Source organism: Haliotis asinina, chromosome 4 (genome assembly GCF_037392515.1).
Source record: "Haliotis asinina isolate JCU_RB_2024 chromosome 4, JCU_Hal_asi_v2, whole genome shotgun sequence".
In the NCBI taxonomy this organism is placed as follows: domain Eukaryota; kingdom Metazoa; phylum Mollusca; class Gastropoda; order Lepetellida; family Haliotidae; genus Haliotis; species Haliotis asinina.
In genome coordinates, this window is record NC_090283.1 from 11,644,358 (window position 1) to 11,665,158 (window position 20,801).

General features: G+C 40.3%; 1 protein-coding gene across 2 annotated transcripts in view; it reads left to right on the forward strand.

Moving 5' to 3' along the window:
- The window catches only part of LOC137281273 (IQCJ-SCHIP1 readthrough transcript protein-like), a 234,357-nt gene that overhangs the window by 110,251 nt on the left and 103,305 nt on the right, over positions 1-20,801 (forward strand). For both annotated transcript variants that reach the window (XM_067812433.1, XM_067812432.1), the window contains exon 6: positions 19,708-19,788. In XM_067812433.1, coding sequence (XP_067668534.1) covers positions 19,708-19,788 — 81 coding nt within the window. The remainder of the gene's footprint in view (positions 1-19,707; positions 19,789-20,801) is intronic.

Below are 20,801 nucleotides of genomic sequence, written 5' to 3' on the forward strand. Positions count from 1 at the left end.
TTTGAAGGTTTTGCTTAGCTGGTGTTCTTTATGAGTTTATCTGAAAATTTTAAAGGTGTCCATTGCTCAGGTTAGATTTTGGTTGAAAGTTTTGAATGGGTAATGTTGACATTTACCATCATGGTCAAAACGTGGCACAGGCTTAGTTTCTGAATATATGATTTTGATTGTAACAAATGAATTCATTACGTTGAAAAGGAGCCAGATGGAGACCAGAGATTCAAAACCTGAGGAAATCCTGAATTTGTTTAGGGCTTTAACATTGCAGAGAAGGCTAGGCAGTAGGGAAAATAATGTGGTTCAGGGACTGTGAGACAGACCATATTGCAGGGAAGAGCTAGGCAGTAGAGAAAATGATGTGGTTCAGGGACTGTGAGACAGACCATATTGCAGGGAAGAGCTAGGCAGTAGAGAAAATGATGTGGTTCAGGGACTGTGAGACAGACCATATTGCAGGGAAGAGCTAGGCAGTAGAGAAAATGATGTGGTTCAAGGACTGTGAGATAGACTACTACTAGTCAGTTTTAGAAAGTCCTAAGAGATACCATTTTGCGGTCTGATATGAATACCCCACTCAAACACATTATACTGTTTCCAAACAGACACACCTTGTGTTCCTTCTTTAAACAAGTGCTAGGCAAGTACCATCTTTCTGTTATCTTGTGTACAGTTGCTGGCAACTGAACCACAGATATTTAGCTTTGGGCAGACATTACTTGAACTGTTGTGAAAATGCTTTCATTTCCCATAAGCAGGTTTGATTCTCACATAACATCCTTGAATAAATCCCGTTATCAGTGTCTCCCACAATAGTGTATGTCGTTCATGTTGCTGAATGTGTAAAATATATTTCTAAGACCCTGTTTAAACATCTAGTCATGTATATTTTTTTTATAAAACTCTTCTCTATGTTATCTCTAAGGGATGGTTGGGTAGCTGAAGGGTTAAAGCGTTTGCTTGTCACACACAAGACCTGGATGGATTCCAAACTTTGGTAGAATGCGTGGAGCACGTATCTGGTAACCCTTGCTGGAATATAGTGTGACTTCAAGATAATGTCTAGAGTGACTTCAAGATAATGTCTAGTGTGACTTCAAGATAATGTCTAGAGTGACTTCAAGATAATGTCTAGTGTGAATTCAAGATAATGACTAGAGTGACTTCAAGATAATGACTAGTGTGACTTCAGGATAATGACTAGTGTAACTTCAAGATAATGTCTAATGTGACATGTATTTGCACTTAGATATATTTCAGGCACTTTTAAAGTGCTTTTTTAGTATTTAAATATAATACTTTGTGTATAAATAATTGTAAACCAAAAGTCACTGTGTTCTGTAATCTGATTGGTTGAAAAACATGATCAAATGGTATTAGATTCCCGGAAACTGCAAGACTATTTACTGCGTACTGACATGTAGAAACCTCGCAAACAATTGTTTTGTTGCGTCATCAACAGTGGTGACGTCATTCAAATCATATTGTGACGTAAAGTTAGAATGACGTCACAAATGAGCAACTCCAGATGCTACCATGGGAACCAGCTGAAACGGCCAGCTGATGACACTTCACTGCTGTACTCGTTCTCGATGTAAACGAGTGCAGACAGTAAAACCCTTTGGTTTACTTTTGTGTTTACAATGTCGATAAACATCATGTGTTGGCCAATTTCCGGGTGTTATTGAGTATTTGAAGCACGGGAATATTTCATTTGAAACCTCCGGCTGACGCCGTCGGTTCCAAATGCATTCCCGTGCTTCAAATACTCAATAACACCCGGAAATTGGCCAACACATGATGTTATCTCCTAATTGTGTCTAGTAGCAGTTACTGCTTTGTTCAAATTCAAAACAACAGTGAGCCAGTAACAGGCATTTTCACCAAGCAGTTCATATTATGGTCTGAGGTAGAATAGGCCTTCAACAACCCATTCTCGCCATAAAAGGGGACTATGCTTGTCATGAGAGGCAACTAATGGGATCAGGCTCGCTGACTATTCCATAGTCTGTAAGACTCAATTACTTACAGGCAGACGACATATGGCTAGAATATTGCTGTTGTGGCATAAAACAAAACTCACTCAATCATTCACTATAGTAACACTGGTATTGTTTTGATGTAAGTCAAAAACCCCTTTAAGACAACAGATAGTGTGTGATAAGTTGTCACCAAGAAACACATCTACATGACAATGAAACAGAAACGTTTTGTTGTAACTCTAAGACCCCCTTTAGACAAGGGTAGTGACATGAATTTACGCTGAGGTGCTCATTTGCCTTAACCACCATCTTCATAAACTGCTGTACTGAGGTCTGACTTCTTCCAACATCAGAACTCCATGAAGTCAGGCAACTTGTGCTTGTCTCCACCTTGCTCCTGTGCACACACCACATCATCATGCAACATCTCTGTCATTGCGTACATCGGTGTCTACTCAACCAATAGTATGGAACCAACTTACGTGATCAAAACATTTCCCTGAATGGAAAATCTGATGCATCTCTTCAAGCCAAGAAGCTCCTTGGCTTATTACAAGGCATAGAAATAGATCCATCAGTTACATCAACGATTTGCCAAACATCATTCCATAATAGGTACATAAGAGGTAGATGAGGACAATAGTACGTTCTGCAATGCCACGTACAAGACGCAAGTATTGATTTCTCGGAGGGAGTTCTCATTATGTAATGGCATCGTGTGCTCCCGCCGCCGATCAATGGGGCAGTGCTATCAGTGTAGAATGATGTCCTCGAAACGACAGCACAGCACCAGGGCATCCTGGGTCACAGTTTCTTTCATTCATATGGAGATTGTACGATCAGCAGTTATCACCCTTATTAGGGCAAGCACCTGCAGCTACCTCTGAGGGTTGGAACCAGGTAGGTCTATTTAATCCTTGCTGGAAGCATCTTCATTATGGATTATCTCCGGTAAATATTTCACTAGGTATAGTATGGTTATTGTTCAGTAGGCGATGGTTCTGTGAGGGAGCGGTCATTGTGTTGGGATGTGGCACTTGAGGGTTTATTGATGGGGTGAGATGTACAGGATGTCAATATGAATTGAGGCAATTGATGTAGATAGCAAACACGTGTTGAAGTCACAGGTTGTGTTGTGGCTTGGCATGTAGGAGACATGGTGGGCTGGTTTCAGAGTCACTGTGACATAGGTTATGCTTAGGTTTTTGAGGATATTGGATGGAGACTGACTAGACATTGATACGAGTAATTGATTCTGATTGCTTCTTTTATGTGGGGTATATTGCCCGGACAATTTGGAGATGTATGTGGACATCATTTTGACATGGGTGGCTGGGCATGCTGAGACAGTGTCTTGAGGTATGTGAGCATAAAGATGACATTGGCGTATATATTTATTGGCAGGTGTGTGGACATTACTGTCATAAAGGTGTACAGGTGTCGACAGGCATGTGGACATTTCTGACATACAGGTGTTGATAGTTGTGTGGACTTTACTGACATAAAGATGTACAGATATTGACAGGTGTGTGGACATTCCTGACATGAAGGTGTACAGATGTCGATAGGTGTGTGAACATTACTGACATAGAGGTGTACAGATGTTGACAGGTGTGTGGACATTACTGACATAAAGGTGTGCAGATGTTGACAGGTGTGTGGACATTACTGACATATAGGTCTACAAATGTTGACAGGTGTGCGGACATTACTGACATAAAGGTGTACAGATGTCAACAGGTGTGTGGACATTACTGACATAAAGGTGTAAGGTGTTGACGTGTGTGAACATTACTGACATAAAGGTGTACAGGTGTTGACAGGTGTGCGGACATTGCTGACATAAATTATTGTTTGCTGCTTTAAGCAGTGACGGAAATCATATCTTGTCTCTTACAAAAACCCATGGTTGTTTTGTCTTGGCTAAATCTCAGTTAAGGTTAATCATCTTTTTGTCAAGCCTTTACTTATCCTGGTCCTTCTCTCTATTAACAATATGGATTATTTGGTGAAAGCCGATATCTGGTGTATTTTTGTGTGCATTTGCAGTATTGGCTGTTGTTTGTTTGGTGATAAAGAATATTGAACACTAGTGTGGCAGGTTTGGTGTTGCTGATTATTGTGTTGGTTGTAAGGCTACTGGCCTATGTGTGGGTGGTACATGTGGGAGGGTAGGAATGGCAGGTTGGGTGTTGGGTATCACTATTGTCGACTATGTTTGATGATGCAATATTGGTGATTATATACGTTCAGTCATTCAGTATTGGTGATTATATGTACTAGCAGAATACAGTAACTATGCTTTATATACATGCCTTTATGGTGCAGTGTTGGTGATTATATACATTCTGTTGTAGGTAAGGATTTATTATTTTGTGCTTATTTCTTGTCAACAGTATTTCCGATTATTTATTCATACCATGCTTCATAAGAGCTTGCTGTCTAATACACTTGCTTGCTCAAAGTCATCCTGTTACAGTAGTCTCACTCAAGCCTTGAATTGCAACACCAGCAACCACAACAGTCAGGATATGGGACTGTGGAGTAGACGAGTGGTTAAAGCATTCGCTCTTCACACTGAAAACCGGGGTTTAGATTCCCTGTATGGTACAGGGTGTGAAGCCTATTTCTGGTCTCCCATGTGATGTCCCGGAATATTGGTAAAGTGACATGAACTAACACAATCTTTCACACTAACAAGCACTAACTTACACATTTTCTCACACACCTGCTGGTAACCCTTTCTCACAAACATATACAGTTGCTTGTAATGTGCTACTTCACTCTTATCTTGGCTGTGTTGGAATCACTGCTTCATGCAGTTCACTCCAGGATAAGTCATGACCTGATTGAACGTGGATTGATTATTATCCAGCACCACTGTCCACTGTGGGCCTCAGCTGCTGGTCAGCGATGACCTGACCCAGGACATTCCCAGGAGGAATAACAGTAACTCCTGCCAGGTTGATGGATAGTGTGGAACATACTGCTTGGGGTTGTGGTGGTGGGGGACAGTGTGTTTGATGGTTTATTAACGTGACAGTGCTATCGCCCACTAGAGATATACAGAAGAGTACTGAGTACAGAGGACAGAGTGCAGAGATTCATCCAGTATAGCATGCAAAACATTACTCTGTTGGTATTGATTAAATTATTACAGAAATGCACTAACAATGTAATCATAGTGATGGGGCAGTGGTAGAGTCTTCACTTATCATGGTGAGGTACTGGGTTTGATTCCCACATGGATGCAGTATATGAAGATCATGCTGATGCCTACTGTGTGTTGTGGATGAATTTATGCAAAACATGGTATAAAACAATACTCGTTCACCCAGTTATGGCCAGGAGGAGGAAACTGTACTGGAAAAAATATGGCTTACTATGGAAATTATTATTGAGTAGACCAGTATTTTAGCAATATATGTACAGAAGGTGTAACTTACAAAGACTGAAAATGTACATGGCAGTCAAGTGTGTCACTTAATGTTTTAAGAGAAAACAGCTGCACATAAGTTGCATGTATAATTGCCTTATTATTGTCAACAAGAAGGTTCTGTTTCACCGACGTTTGAACACTCTGTACTCACCACTCAAAAGGGGCAGTGGGGTAGCCTGGTGGTTAAGGTGTTGGCTTGTCATGCCTAAGGCAAGGGTTTGATTCCCCACATGGGTACAATGTGGGAAGCCCATTTCATGGTAACCGTACCATGATATTGCTGGAATATTGCTAAAACCGATGCAAAACTAAACTCACTCACTACTGTAGATTCTCTGAGAATGCATTTGGTAATTGCCAGTGTTTGTTTTAATCACCCAGGGTGTTTATAATGATGATTATGGTACCGGTGATTGTACACATAAGATGCAAGGTACGTTGATAACCATGTTTCTTTGGGCAATGGTTGTCCTTGAACGTTATACCTTGATCCAGTCATAGGAGCTGGGGAAGTCTGCTGGTTAATACACTTGATTGTCACAACGAAGACCTGGGTTAGATTCCTCACCTGAGAACAATGTGTAAAGACTATTTCTGGTGCCCCTTCCCATGATATTGCATTAACCACTGCTCACTCACTCACCCTTGAGTTATAATACTTTTTATGAAATACAACATAATTTATTACCTTGAACCACAGACAGAATGTTTATCTCCCCTCAGAGTCAGGATTATGTGATCTGATTGGTTCCACCCATGAAGGTCCGGGTTAGAATATTGGCCTTCAACCCATGCTTGTCATAAGAGGCATCTAACAGAATAGGGTGGTTATGGCTTGCTGACTTGATTAACATGCCATTGGTTCACAATTGCACAGGTCAATGCTCATGCTGTTGATCACTAGATTGTCAGGTCCAGACTTTATTATGTATAGGCCGCCACCGTATAGCTGGAATATTGGTAAGTGCAGCGTAAAACTTAACTCACCCACTCACTCTGATTGGTCCTATTATGCTGATTGATAAAACACTACATATCATGTTTGGGAGGGGAATAAATGTGGGGGTGGTAGAAGCATTCCTTCTAGCATCCTTTCCTAGCAAAAGGCTTCTGGTTATTAACGAGTCGATGAAAGTCACATGTTACAGTGAAAATTAAGTTGAGCTCAGTCAAACAGCTGTTTTGTATCAATGTACAATTTGTTACAATTCTTTTACATTGGCAGATTGAAATGTCACTGAGACAAATTGCAATAGAACTTGTTTTTGTGGTTTTGTGCATCGCAGCTACACTGTTTTCATGTGTTGACGTGTTTACTTTCAGACTTCAAGGTGAAATGAAAACACATCTGAGAGCACTTGTTATCTGTAATACTACTTATGTTGACCTCTACCCTTGGCTTGTGTGTGTGCTATAGTGCTTCCTTGACTGTTTCGCTTGTACAGTTCTGAAAAACATCTTTGATTGTGTTCTGTTTGATTAGTTTCCATGACAACAATGGAAATTCTTATTTCAGTCATTCGATCTTGAAGGAATTCTTAGCTGGACTTTTTACGTTTCAAAAGAGATTGGTTACACAATATTCATAGCTGGTGTGAACAAAGGCAGGAAGTAGTGATAGCATCCAGACTACTGGAACTGATTCCTTGGTGTTGTTGGCAGATTGTGTGCCTGGAGAGTAGACATCAGTGGTTGGAATACGGAAATCTTAACAACAAAAGTCAGTAAAAGAGATGCTACTCTTTGTTACCTTGCCTGTATCCTGCATTAAGGGGATATAACTGGCATCGGTTGGCTTATGTTTGGTTGTATCCTGTGTGTGAGTGGGTTTCTGTGTTACACTGTGTTACATGGAGTGGTTATCTGCCTGCTCCTCAACAGACTCTGATGCTTCTTTGCATTCTATAACATTCAGTGTTTTTTTACAAACATTCGATGAGATGTATATTTAATTTCAGATTTCTGTAAGGTACATTATAAATCAGGATATGTTATGGTAAGGATTTCTTGCTTAGAGGGTTAGGGAATTGGGTTTAGTGTCACTTTTATCATTGTATATCAGAGGAAGGTCATGCAGGTCTGGTTATATCTTTGGTGAAACCCACAGATATGGTGCTTACAAAACCTGGAAACATCAGACCAAAGCAGTATTCGAACTCATGGTGCTTGGGTGAGTGAGTTTAGTTTTGTACCACCTTTAGCAGTGTTCTAGCATTATCCTGACAGGGGACACCAGAGATTGGCTTCACAAATTGTACCCATGTGGGGAATCAAACCTGAGTCTTTGCCATGACGAGTGAACGCTTTAACCATTAGGCTAACCCCCAGTGTTTGGCATGAATTAGGGACACTGTGGCTAAGTCACTAGTGTCTCTGGGTTGATACTTACATTGTTTTAGGTGTTGGGTGTTGGTGCTATTGCTCATATTTAGATTCAACCCTGGATTTTAGGTTTTTACTAGCCCTGAACCACCCATACTGGTTTTAAGTGAGTGAGTGAGTGAGTTGAGTTTTACACCGCACTCAGCAATATTCCAGCTATATGGCGGCGGTCTGTAAATAATCGAGTCTGGACCAGACAATCCAGTGATCAACAACATGAGCATCAATCTGCGCAATTAGGAACCGATGACATGTGTCAACCAAGTCAGCGAGCCTGACCACCCGATCCCGTTAGTCACCTCTTACGACAATCATAGTCGCCTTTTGTGGCAAGCATGGGTTGCTGAAAGCCTGTTCTACCCCGGGACCTTCACGGGTCTCCTGGTTTTAAGAGCCGACTTTAAGGATGTGGTGGTTGTGCATGTTGGCTGCAGGACAGCTGACCAATGTTTTGGTTTTGGTTTGGTTGTTGATTGACACCCTACTTAGCAATATTCCAGCCATACGGCGAGTGTCTGTAAGTAATTGAATCTGGACCAGACAATCTAGTGATCATCAGCATGAGCATCGATCTACACAATTGGGATATGATGACAACCACTTTAGTAAGCATGACCATTGCGTTAGTTGCCTCTTACCACAACAATGGGTTGCTGAACACCAATTCTAACCCGCATCTTCAGGGGTCACAGATTGATGTATCCGGACAGCATGGATCCTATAATATCTGTGTTACGTACATTCTGCCTTCATATCCCTGGAATACTGATGAGAGTGGCATTATTATATATATTTGTTTCATTTTTTATCAGTTTGTCCTTTTGACCTGCTGACATTAGAACTATTTTATGTATGTAGGCTGAGACTTGCATGATAGTTGAATAATTCATCACTCCATAGAGAATTTACAGCGTGGAGAGATCAGAGATGTGAAACAACTTAGTTTGTGTAGAGTAGTGGTGCATGCTGAGATTTGGGATGTATGTCAGTCATAAAGACACAGGTGATCATACGAAGTCCCTGATCTCCTTCCCGGACATTAATGGACATGCTCAGGTAACATACCTGCTTATAAACATGTTACTTTGTGAGGCTGGTGATTGACGTCAATTGTCTAAACTTAGTACAGGTAATCTTGAACATACTCTTCAGCAACCATGATTGATGCAAATATTGGGCAATTAATTTTGACTCTTGTTAACTTTTGATGCCAAAATATGGAAAACAATTTGTTTGCTAATTATGTCTTCTGGTTTGTTGGTGTTTGAAGCTGTGCTGAGGGATATTCCAGCTTTTGACAGTGGCCTCTTAATAACTGATTCTGGATGAGGCAAAAGGTGATTGATGTCATGAACATCCTCCTTCATCATCCAGGTTCAAACCTGACCTTCTGTCAACTAGTCTGACCACCCAAAAGATTACATAGCTAAGTGTAAGTTTTGCTTATGTAGAAATTGTGGATCTAACCCCCACATGGGTACAAAGTGTGAAGCCCATTTCTGGTATTGCCCGCTGTGATATTGCTGCAATATTGCTTAAATGCAGTGGAAACTTGCTCGCTCACTACATTGAAATGGGTAAGAATCTTTTTTGTTTAAGAGTTTGTGTAACATTAGAAATAATTAAAGCAATACCCCTTTTAACTTTCAGTGCAAATATGCGTGAATTTACTTTGGTCAAATTCTCATGAAGCCCAGGTAACTTGCTATAAGAACTTTGGGCATTCATTTGCTGTGTGAATATGTGCAAGATACGAAAGCCATAGTACGAAACATTGATTTACAACTCACGTGTGTTGATACATGGGTTATATGATGTGTCATGCTGGTGGAAAGACATGAATACTGATGTAATAATACACTATTGAAAAAACCAGCTTATACAGATTCTCTAGTTCCAGTTGACAAAAACTAGTACACTCTCCACACTGCTCTCACGTTTGTATATAGGCCCTGCAATGTCTCATATCTCAGAAATGTAAAAGTCTGTTATGATTTGCTTGCAGAGAAAATTGGGATACAAGGCATCATATTGTTTCATAATGTGTGGAGTATCACAGCTGTTGTGTTAGGACACATAGCGAATCACCTCTGTTGTGTTAGGTTATGTAGCGTATCACCTATGTTGTATTAGGACACATAGCGTATCACCTCTGTTCTGTTAGGTTATGTAGCGTATCACCTCTGTTGTATTAGGACACATAGCGAATCACCTCTGTTCTGTTAGGTTATGTAGCATATGAGAACATCACCATTTGATACCTCGTGTGTTGTGACACTGGAACAACCCAATAATTGGTCTATGTCAAGGTCTGAGCAGCAACCTTCACCGCTCACAAAAAAAGTAAAAAAACAGGACCAAGAATGGCTCTCATTTCTATTTAGAGAGCAAATTTGTCTGATTGACTCAATCTCACCTTTCAAGGCCACTTACAAATGTTTTTTCTCTGTATCTTAGTTCCTCAATATAGGTTGGACACAGCTGATGACTAACACCTCAGTGTTTCAATGACATTTCCAACAGGAAACTGCTGTCTTTGAAATTCATCTTCCTTGTCTGAGAATTATTGACTTCCATAGAACGCCAGAAATAGAAAGCCAGTTGGCAGAATTCTGATAATGTTTGGAAAGATGGATTTTTTTCTCCAAAATGTTGGCTTCATTGAGTGGGTGTATTGAAGCTAGAGCTATGATTACCGTGGAATGTATATAATCTGCTGAAAGAAAGTAGCTGTGTGTTCGTTGGCTGGTGAGAGAGTTAGACTCATACCAGTATTCTTGCGTCACTGGGTATAAGCCCACTCACCTTCATTGATCCAAGGTCTGGATGTGTCTAAATTGGAAACATAATTGTGAATGAAGCTGAATGTGGATTTTGAATTAATGGGCAGCTACTGCTTGTTAATGAAAGGTTTGGCAGGAAATAGATACAGACAGATCATGGAGTTGATTGTGGGTGGGGTTGGGTCAGTACCCCATGCTTTTTCCTAAGTATGGATCCTTGGACCGAAGAAAAGCGTTATTTTATATCTGTGTTACAGGCAGCCCCCACTAGACAGTTATGCTCATGTAGAAACAAGGAAACACTGCATGCCTGAAAATATGGTATTGTCTAGACATTTGTAAGAGGCAACTAACAGCATTGGGTGGTCAGGGTTGCTGCCTTTGATCACTGGGTTGTCTGGTCCAGACTTGATTCTTTACAGACCACCATGCTAAATCTTGAATATTACTAAGTGTGACATATACAAATAAACTTTATAAACATGCACACTTTGACAATTTGGCACTTCAGGGAGACATTTACCAGAACTCATATCCGCATGCCTTGACAATTTCTTCCATATTGACTATATTTTCTCTTTTCTGTTCATCGTACCAAATAACTTGTTTGTATATACGGTTACTTAGTACATGCAAGCATTTCTCTTCCTGTTCTGTTGTCTAGCTACTGGTATAATTTCATGCCTTAGTATGGCAATATAAAAATCACTTTCTGTATGAAATGTCAGTCAGTTTGACTTTAACCCTTTTGCATCTGTGGTTTGACCGACCAATCCCTGCCATGTTTGTTTTGTGCTTCAAAACTGAAATGATGATCTTAACGATGTTGTCTTATGCTGTGTAAAGTAGACAATCAATAAGCCTCCAGGCTTTTCAGGAGAGAATATTGTCTGATACCATCTTGTCCTCTGCTGGGAAGGTACTGTAGCGTTATTTTGTTGCAGACTTGCTTCCTGCTGTCTGGAGGAAAGCTGCATGTCTACACTGACATCTTGATTTGACATTTGTAACTTATAGCTTCAACACAGTGAAGGTCTGGCTGGACAAGATGGTTGAATTTATCATATTACTAGATGCCTATACCTGTGGTAGAGGTTGTCCTCTGTAGGTAGGGGTTGCCTGTGGTAGAGGTTGTCCTCTGTAGGTAGGGGTTGCCTGTGGTAGAAGTCCTCTGTAGGTAGGGGTTGCCTGTGGTAGAGTTTGTCTTCTGTAGGTAGGGTTTGCCTGTGGTAGAGGTTGTCCTCTGTAGGTACAGTTTGCCTGTGGTAGAGGTTGTCCTCTGTAGGTAGGGTTTGCCTGTGGTAGAGGTTGTCCTCTGTAGGTAGGGTTTGCCTGTGGTAGAGGTTGTCCTCTGTAGGTAGGATGTACCTGTGGTAGAGGTTGTCCTCTGTAGGTAGGGTTTGCCTGTGGTAGAGGTTGTCCTCTGTAGGTAGGGTTTGCCTGTGGTAGAGGTTGTCCTCTGTTGGCTGAGATAGTCCTGCAATAGTATGTGTCCTCAGCCATAATACAGTCAGCTTGTTTAAGTTGTCTTGCTTGCCTCAGTTAGATCACTGGCCATTCAGCATTATTCCATTGATGATTATCACTGATTATGTATATATGTAGCTAGCACAACACAACACTTTTTATGACCCTTTCGACTGTAAACAATTCAAAACATGTTGAAACTCAATCAGAAATGTCTTTTCATGGAAACATTTTATGATGTGGAAATTGTCCGTGTCTTATATTGGTATGGAAACAGATACAGATGGAAGGCCTTGTGTTACCTTGTCTTCATGATGCATACAGATGCATATTGGAACACATCAGTTACATGTGATATTATTTATGACAATCCATGATGATTTCTACCGGAATTTGTACAATCTATACTAATGATACATTATGGGACATCTGGGTTTCTTTTCACAAAGCAATCTGAATGCCAAGACAATTATAACTCTCATGCTATGATGCTTACTCATGACAAGGTAATAATAAGATCGCTTGTACAACATTAAGGCCACACATCCCGGTCAGTAATGTGATCTAAGTACTCTGGGCATGTCTCTCACAAGTCCAATAGTTAGGAGTTAAACATAGTGTGTTTGAAAATTAGACACATGCATTACTGAATTGATGGTGATTGAATTTTGGTTGGAATCGTGAGTCTACCTCAAACTCCATAGAGTTGTTGTTATCCGACATTGTGGTCAGATGGAAGTAGATCTCACAGTAACATTTGTTACTGCGCAGTGAATTGGCCTAAGATGAGATGAGCATCAATCCAGAATTGATGCCATCTGATTATTCTGGACAACCAATCAGAATCTAGTATTTTCTTGGCCCTAGAGAGTTTCATGTATTCCTCTAACAGCTGTATCACTATGATGGCTTGATCCATAAGATCAGGGTTTGAACTGGTCTTCAGCAACCCATTCTCGTCGTAAGAGGCAACTAACAGGATCGGGTTGTCCCACTTGCTGACTTGGTTGACTCATGTTATTGTGTCCTAGTTGTATTGATTGATGCTCATGCTATTGATCACTGGATTGTCTTGTTCAGAATCAGAGTCAGAGTCATTTACAGACCGCCACCATATCGCCGGAATATTACTGAGTGTGGTATTAATCAACAAAGAACAAGCCTAAGTTGATGACTTGTTCAACAAAGGCCCCAAAAACCATTCCACAATTCTGTCATAGTGCTATGACAGTGGTAAGTCAGTGTTCAAGCCGTGGAGTTACCATCACCATGATTGCTGTTTGGAACTAGTCTTTGATTCAATCTCATAACCAGAATGTGTGCAGTGCACCTGCACGCATGGTGCGAATGATCTGGAGATCTGTTTTGGATTAATCCAGAATTTGCGATTATTTTTTCTTTCCATTTCATTCAATATCTTTCATGTTATGGAATAATTCAGTTTTGAATGTGTGATGTTTATCTTGATGACATTGTCATGAATGAAGCATCGAATCTGGCTTCATTTTTTGGCTTTGCTGTATCTTTTCATCACTGGATGTAAGTTAATATAGAGTTATTGATGATGTGATGCATCATACACACATTCGTAGTGGGGTAGTCTAGTGGTTAAAGCATTCACTCGTCACACTGAAGACCAGGTTCAGTTCTCTACATGGGTACAATGTGAAAAGCCCATTTGCTGTTAGTATGGAGTTATTGATGTCACACTGAAGACCAGGGACCACTTGCACAAAGCAATCATAGTGCTACATCTATCTTAAGCCCATGTTGGAGAATGGGACTTACAATCATTGTAGCGCTAAGTTTGCTTTGTGCACGTGGGCCCAGGTTCAGTTTTCTACATGGGTACAATGTGAAAAGCCCATTTGTGGTGTCCCCTATTGTGATATTGCTGGAATGTTTCTAAAAGCGGTTTAATAGCGAAACTCAATATTGAGCAAAAAGCAGATGACAATATCTCAACTTGTTATTTTCTGTAAAAAAGATGGGGGGTCGGGCGGAGTAAATTTTATAAGTAAAATGTAATTTAGATAAACTGAAATTAAGTAATTTAAAATGTAAATGAAATATATAAATCATAGATGGGTAGGTGGGTGGATGAGGGATGACTGGATGGGCGGATGGAAGGACTAGTGTATGGATGGGTGGATGGGGGAAAGTGGGGAGATGGGTGGATGGAGGGAAGAGTTGATGGATGGATGGAGGGAGGGAGGGTGAGCAGATGTACTGGGAGGATTGTCTCTTTGAGATGCTTGACTCGTCAAAGCATTTGCTGCTGCTCTCGCTGCTATTGATGACCCTTGTGGTTTTTGTTTCAGGATTATATGACAAGTTGTCATCTTTGATATCAGATCTGCTCTACTGGTGGTGATACTCAGTATGAGGGAATTACGTGCTGACAGACAGACTGTCAACTTCATTCCATAATGATAATCCATGGTTCCCTAGCTGGTCTGTTTCAGTTTTTTGTTTGTCTCCCCTTTGTCTTTGATTGTAATAGTTTGACAAAGTTCTTGATGTAAGTACCCAATATATTGTTTGAATTGATGAATTGTTTGTGAACGGAACCCAAGAGGTAAAAGTAGATACTGGAAAAAACAAATAAACACTTATTGAAATACGGGAATGTGAAAATATTTGAATGAAGGGTGGTGAAAATGTGGAAAGATGATAAAGGTAAGTTGGTAATGTGGAAGTATATGATCGTGGATGCGTTAAGATATGGAGAAAGTGGAAGGTGGATATGTAGGAAGGCAGGTTTATTGAAGTGTGGAAATATAAGCTCCAGAATGTATAGTGACTACCGTTGTGATGATGTTGCCAAATTTACTCACTCATTTAATTGGCATCATGTATGATCTCAGTTCTTGGATCATCAGAGATCTGTTCATCATTGTAGGTTCACACCTGACAGTGTTGTACATAGATTCAAGCTCAAATCAGGATCTTTCCAAATCAAACATGTTCTTAATCATATTTTTCACTCGTCTTCAGTTTTTTCACTGGCATTTTTGACAGCTTGACATCATGACCAACCAGGATTCCAAATACAGGTCATTTGTAGATTTTACTGGTCCTTATCAATGCCACTATTTTTGGCCTTTGGTTTTCCCAAACTGTTATTTTTCATTTGACAACACCTCAATATCATTGTGAAAATTTAGTCTTTTTGGAGGAAAATAAAATTGACAAAATTAATTTGAAAAATTCCAAGAGACTTTGTACCAGTCAAAATCCCGTATATGCTGGGTAACACAAACACTGGCGTGTCAGCATTGTTAGCCTTGTACTGCCAGGAGAGACTGTAGGTTGATCCTGACATTGCTGAGTGTATACAGACTCCCTGGTTGTAGTATGGTCATGGACCCAGTGGTGTTTAGTGCATGGAGGGATGAATCAAGTCAATCTGGTTACTAGGCCCCATTTACCACCCTACTGTCAGTTCCCGGATTAGTTGAAAGGCTGGGGTAGAATACACCTTCATCAATCCATGCTTGATATATCTGATTGTGGTAAGAGGCGACTAACTGGATCAGGAGGTCAGACTCGCTGACATGGTTGCCACATGTGATTGGTTCCCAGTTGTGCAGATTGATGCTCATGTTGTTGATCACTGGATTGTCTGGTCCAGACTTGATTATTTACAGACCGCTGCCTTATAGCTGGAATATTGCCGATTGTGGCATTACATACCAAACCAACCAACTACATGGGGTTTTCCCTTGGAGTCATGTACAGTGAAACCAGCAATTAGAATCCACCAAAATCATATTGCTGAGTTTGGGGTAAAACTAAACTCACTCACTCACCCCATGAGTAGATGCTGAATACCATATCTCACATCATGATGTCTCGACGTTTGTGATGGTGCTGTCACTGACCAGCTGGCTCACACTCACAGTCACCATGCAGGAATACAGTGGTGAAGTGGCATTATACCTTGAAGTGCATATGTGGTTGTGTTGCGCAGGTCAGTGCTCATGCTGTTAATCACTGGATTGTCTGATCAGACTTGATTATTTACAGAAAGCCACCATATAACTGGAATATTGCTGATTGCGGCAACCAACCAACTACGTGGGGTTTTCCCTTGAAGTCATGCATGGTGACACCAGCAATTAAAATCCACCAAAATCCTAAAAATATATTACTACTGGCAAACAAGGATAGGTTGAGTACTTGGTACAACTGGCCCTAATTAACATGAGTTATGCCCACTGGCTTGCCATTGTGAGTGAAGGGGGCAGAGGTTGTCCGCTATCAAATCTAGTAAAGCACAGGAGTCTTATGAGCAAGGTGTGTGCAGCTACTTGCAGAGCAATTTCATTGTCATGCACTGCATGTGCACTACCTTTCACAGACCACATGGGTTAGCCATTCAGCTCCTCCTTTGTGTAAATGTATGTGAGTGCAACTTACCCTTGTTTGCCAGTAATGGTAAAATAATTTCAGATGATATATCTTTTTATTTTTTTCCTTTTTGTCATTTCATCAGAATTCATCAGTGTTATAATATTGGTTATAAATGTACGTCCCAAGTACAATGTTTGACCTGTATGTGTTTCCCATGGTATAGAGAGGGTTGGAGTACACTTTGTTGCTTAAGGATCAGTAGTTACAATTTACAAGCTGGCTGATTGTGTATGCACATGCCCCAACAGGACAATTAACTGCACAATCTATCAAAGTCTGGTTTGCGCGACCAAGCCCTGATTATTTCTGGCTGCCGTGATATTGCTGCGATATTTCTGTCTGTGGGGTAAAACACAATTCACCCATTCATTCCTCATGTGCTTCATGATTGAAATCATTGCCTTCCAATCTTGTTGAGATCAATTTTGGCTTCAGGCTTGTGAAGAAACTGACAGATTTCTGATCCCCTTTCCAAGCAGGGTGAGACTAAATCTGAGCCTGTTTTGTGGAAATGTTTCTGTTGTATCAGTGACATTGTCAAGCAAAGCAGCTTGACTTACCTATTGATAAATTAGACAAATTGTTTGTGGCAATTACATCATTAAAATAATTTCCTGAAAACTATTGTCAACAGGAATTTTTTTCATCACAGTTAATGACCCATGTCGTTGGGATGCATGTAGTTTGTAATGGGGTTGTTTTTTAAATAGCAATTTTTGGTATCTTTATTGTAAATTTTTAACATATGGAGATTTAATTTCTTTAATTAAGATATTCAGAAGTGCTTTCTGAAGACTTACTGTCTGGGTAATATGGAGTAATTTGATTTCTATCTTTGAAAGTATATTTTTATGTTCTGCTTTTTAAAAGCAACCTGAAGGAAGAGCATTTCTTCTTCTTGGAATTAGATTTGTAATGATGTATTGAACAAAGCTGACTTTTATAAACAAAAGAAATGAAGAAAGACGATTTTTGTCTGTTGGCTTAGCGGCATTGTGGCGCCCAATTTGTTTGGGCATGTGTGGCTTCATTATTGTTATGTTTGTGCTGGGGAGTTTTGATTGTTTGGAACTAATGAGATCATCTGGTAATTAACAACTTCACATACGACATGAATGCCCCACCATTCATCTGAAAAGTACTACTTCATGTCTGAGGGAAGCCCAGATTATGATTTTGAAAGTGACAACACACACAGTGAAGGTGTGACATTTGATACCATTCTACAAAGTACAAATATACACCTAGCAAGCTACTAGTATCCCTGTAACAGACATCCCTATACAATATGTGCTGGTAAACCCCAGCAGTTAGCAGAATAAGGCTGCGTTCTGGGAATTAGGATCAAAGTCATGTACTTGAATCTATGAATTCACGGAGCGCCAAAGATCAAAGTCCCCTGATTTCAGGCATAAGTTCACAGAACACAAAGACCTTCAGGTCACATGCCTTTTATTTTGGCATAAGTGTAGTTACAAGGGGCATATTAACCAGATCTCCCGCAATTAATCATCAACTGAAGCAGAGGGCCAATGTTGGCCTATGCTTGATGACAATACATCATTCTTCTCCAGAGCAGGTTGTTGGAAAAGACATGATGTATGCTCTCAATGTCAAAGACAAGGGTTCTAGTACCCTCATGGGTACAATGGCGTTCACGTCACCCAGCGTCATATTTGTAGGATTTGAGGAAATCTGTATTAACTCAGTCACTCACTATGTATTCAGCAGCTAATTCTTGTTAATGCGATATCTCATGAACTGTACCCAATGTGTTCAAAGTGACAGTCAACATTGGGGGATTACTCAGGTACCAGTTGATCTGGGTGACCTTGACCTTATTTTCAAGGTTACCACAACACTTTGAACACTTTTCACCAGATATCTCATGCACTGTTGTACGTAGTGTGTCCCACAGTCCCTGAACCACATTATTTTCCCTACTTCCAAACCTTCTCTGCAGTGCTGAAGCCTTAAATTAAGCAAGTCTAGACTTCCTCAGGTTCAGAATATCTGATCTCACTGGGGCTCCTTTTCAGTTATATATGTTAGTTTGTTACTATCAAAATTAGATATATTCAGAGACTAAGCATTAGTCTATGTAGTTCCCAATATCTTCAAATTTTGTGACAGCCTACTTTGGTGGATTACACAGACATCTGTTGATTTGGCTGACCTTGACCTTATTTTCAAGGTGACCACAGCAGTTTGACCTCTTTTCAAACTTACGTTAACATGATATCTCATAAAACATTGCACCCAATATCCTTGGTTTTATCGACAGCCTACATTGGATGATTATGCAGACACCAGCCATTTCAGGCATCTTGTATGTGACTAAGTAGGGAATGTGCAGTAAATATTTCATTGTTGTATGAGGACAGGGAATGCTGTGATATTAGTGGCAAACACTTGCTATTGTTGTCTTCTTCATTACTGAATGTCAGTTAATGTAGAGTTGTTGATGTTGTGATGTAGAGCACCATACACACAGTTGTAGGGTGGGAAGGGGGTGATGGGGTAGCGTGGTTATAGTGTTCACTCATCACACTGAAGACCCGGGTTCGATTGCCCACATGGGTGAAATGTGTGAAGCCCATTTGTGGTGTGCCCCGCTGTGATACTGCTGGAATATTGCTAAAAGTGGCATAAAACATGAGTGTGTAGGTTAGATATGATTAGAGTGAGCGAAATTGTGTCCAAGCTTTTATTAATGTGTTGTGATCATGAAGAGCAAGTAGCATGATGTTTTCTTGTGGAGGGGCAAGGGAGGACCATCAGGTGCCTGTGGGCATTGTGAGTCAAGTAACCAGAAACTTGAGGTTGTTGTAAGAGACAAGCATTGAATAGTGCTGTCAGTATGACTTAGTTGGGTCTAATTTGACCCTGAGGATATTAATCATTTCTTATGATATCAATCAAAATCTGTCTGACAGTCCCTGAGCCACGTTATTTTTCCTACAGCCTAGCCCTCCCTGTAGTGTTAAAGCCCTAAACGAAGCAAGTCTATATTACCCCAGATTCATGGGCTCCTTATCAGTTTATAACAGCTTTGTTTGTTACTATCAAAATTATATCTGTTCAGAGACAAGGCATTAGTCTATATCAGTCACTGCATTGTCTGGTCTGCACTTCTGTATTTGCTGACTGAAGTGTTTCTAAAAATCTGGAGGAATTGAGATGTTCAGGATGGATTACAGGATATATGGATTTTCTGTTTATTCCGTGCTTTTTATTCCAGTCACAAACTTGAAGTGCTGTTGGATGACGACAGGACTACGAGGCGGAACCGTGATCGACACTATCTCAGCCAAGTCATCACGTGAGTTTGTCATTTGTTCAGTAAAGGTAACACAGATTATGTTTCCACTTTTGTAGAGTATGTGGGCTGTTCTGACGTACTTGATGGATGAGTATTTGATTAATGTGCGAAACATTCTGGAAATAAGTGGAGAACTCAATATTTATCATTGTTCTTAATACCATTCAAAATTTAATTCAGTGTATGCATCCCTTTTTAACATTTTGAATAGCACAACTTATGGGCTGGCCCAACAACCTCAAATTCCTTGATTCCGATCTAACAGGGCTTTGTTGGGCAAGTGAATCAGAACTAACCGTTGAACATAAGTGCAACATGAGTGAAAACAGACTCATCTTCCGTCCTTATTCTCTGGGTTTTAACAAATTATCATTTATATGGTGCACATGTACATGCAACTAGTGCTTGCTCAAGGTGCCCAGTGTTTGTTTCCCTCAATCATTGGATGTCAGTCTCAACGTCACACTGTATTATAAATCTCAACTCCCAGGGGAGTATACACTCTTGCTGTGGTGCACTGTGTTTATTGTGGCTCTCTCATCCTAATGAGGTATCCAATTGACAGCTGGGAGGACAGGAGGTATAATCACTGTACTTTTGTCCAAGTTTACTGCACATTGCTGTACTCGCCACTACTGGCCATCTGGTCATATACAAACGGATTTGAGGGTTCTTTCAAGTGCACAGGTATATGTACTGTTGTGACAACATGGAAAGAGTCTGCACAAAAAGTTGACTCCAAGGATTTTACACCCTTTGATATCACATTAAACAATGTTGTTGTTTTTTAATGCTTATGTTCAAAAATATAACTGTAGTTAATTTCCAAGCAGTCTGTAGCTGTATTGCAAGCAATGCCAAAGGGTTTTTAGTTGTGCAGTTTACAGACAGACATGAATGTATCTTCCCCTATAGTGATGTATCCTCACCAACTTAAAAGTACACCAAAACTTAGTTATATAGGGCACTGGAGTTACCATGAGTATATTCCCAGATGGCATGAGCTGATCCTG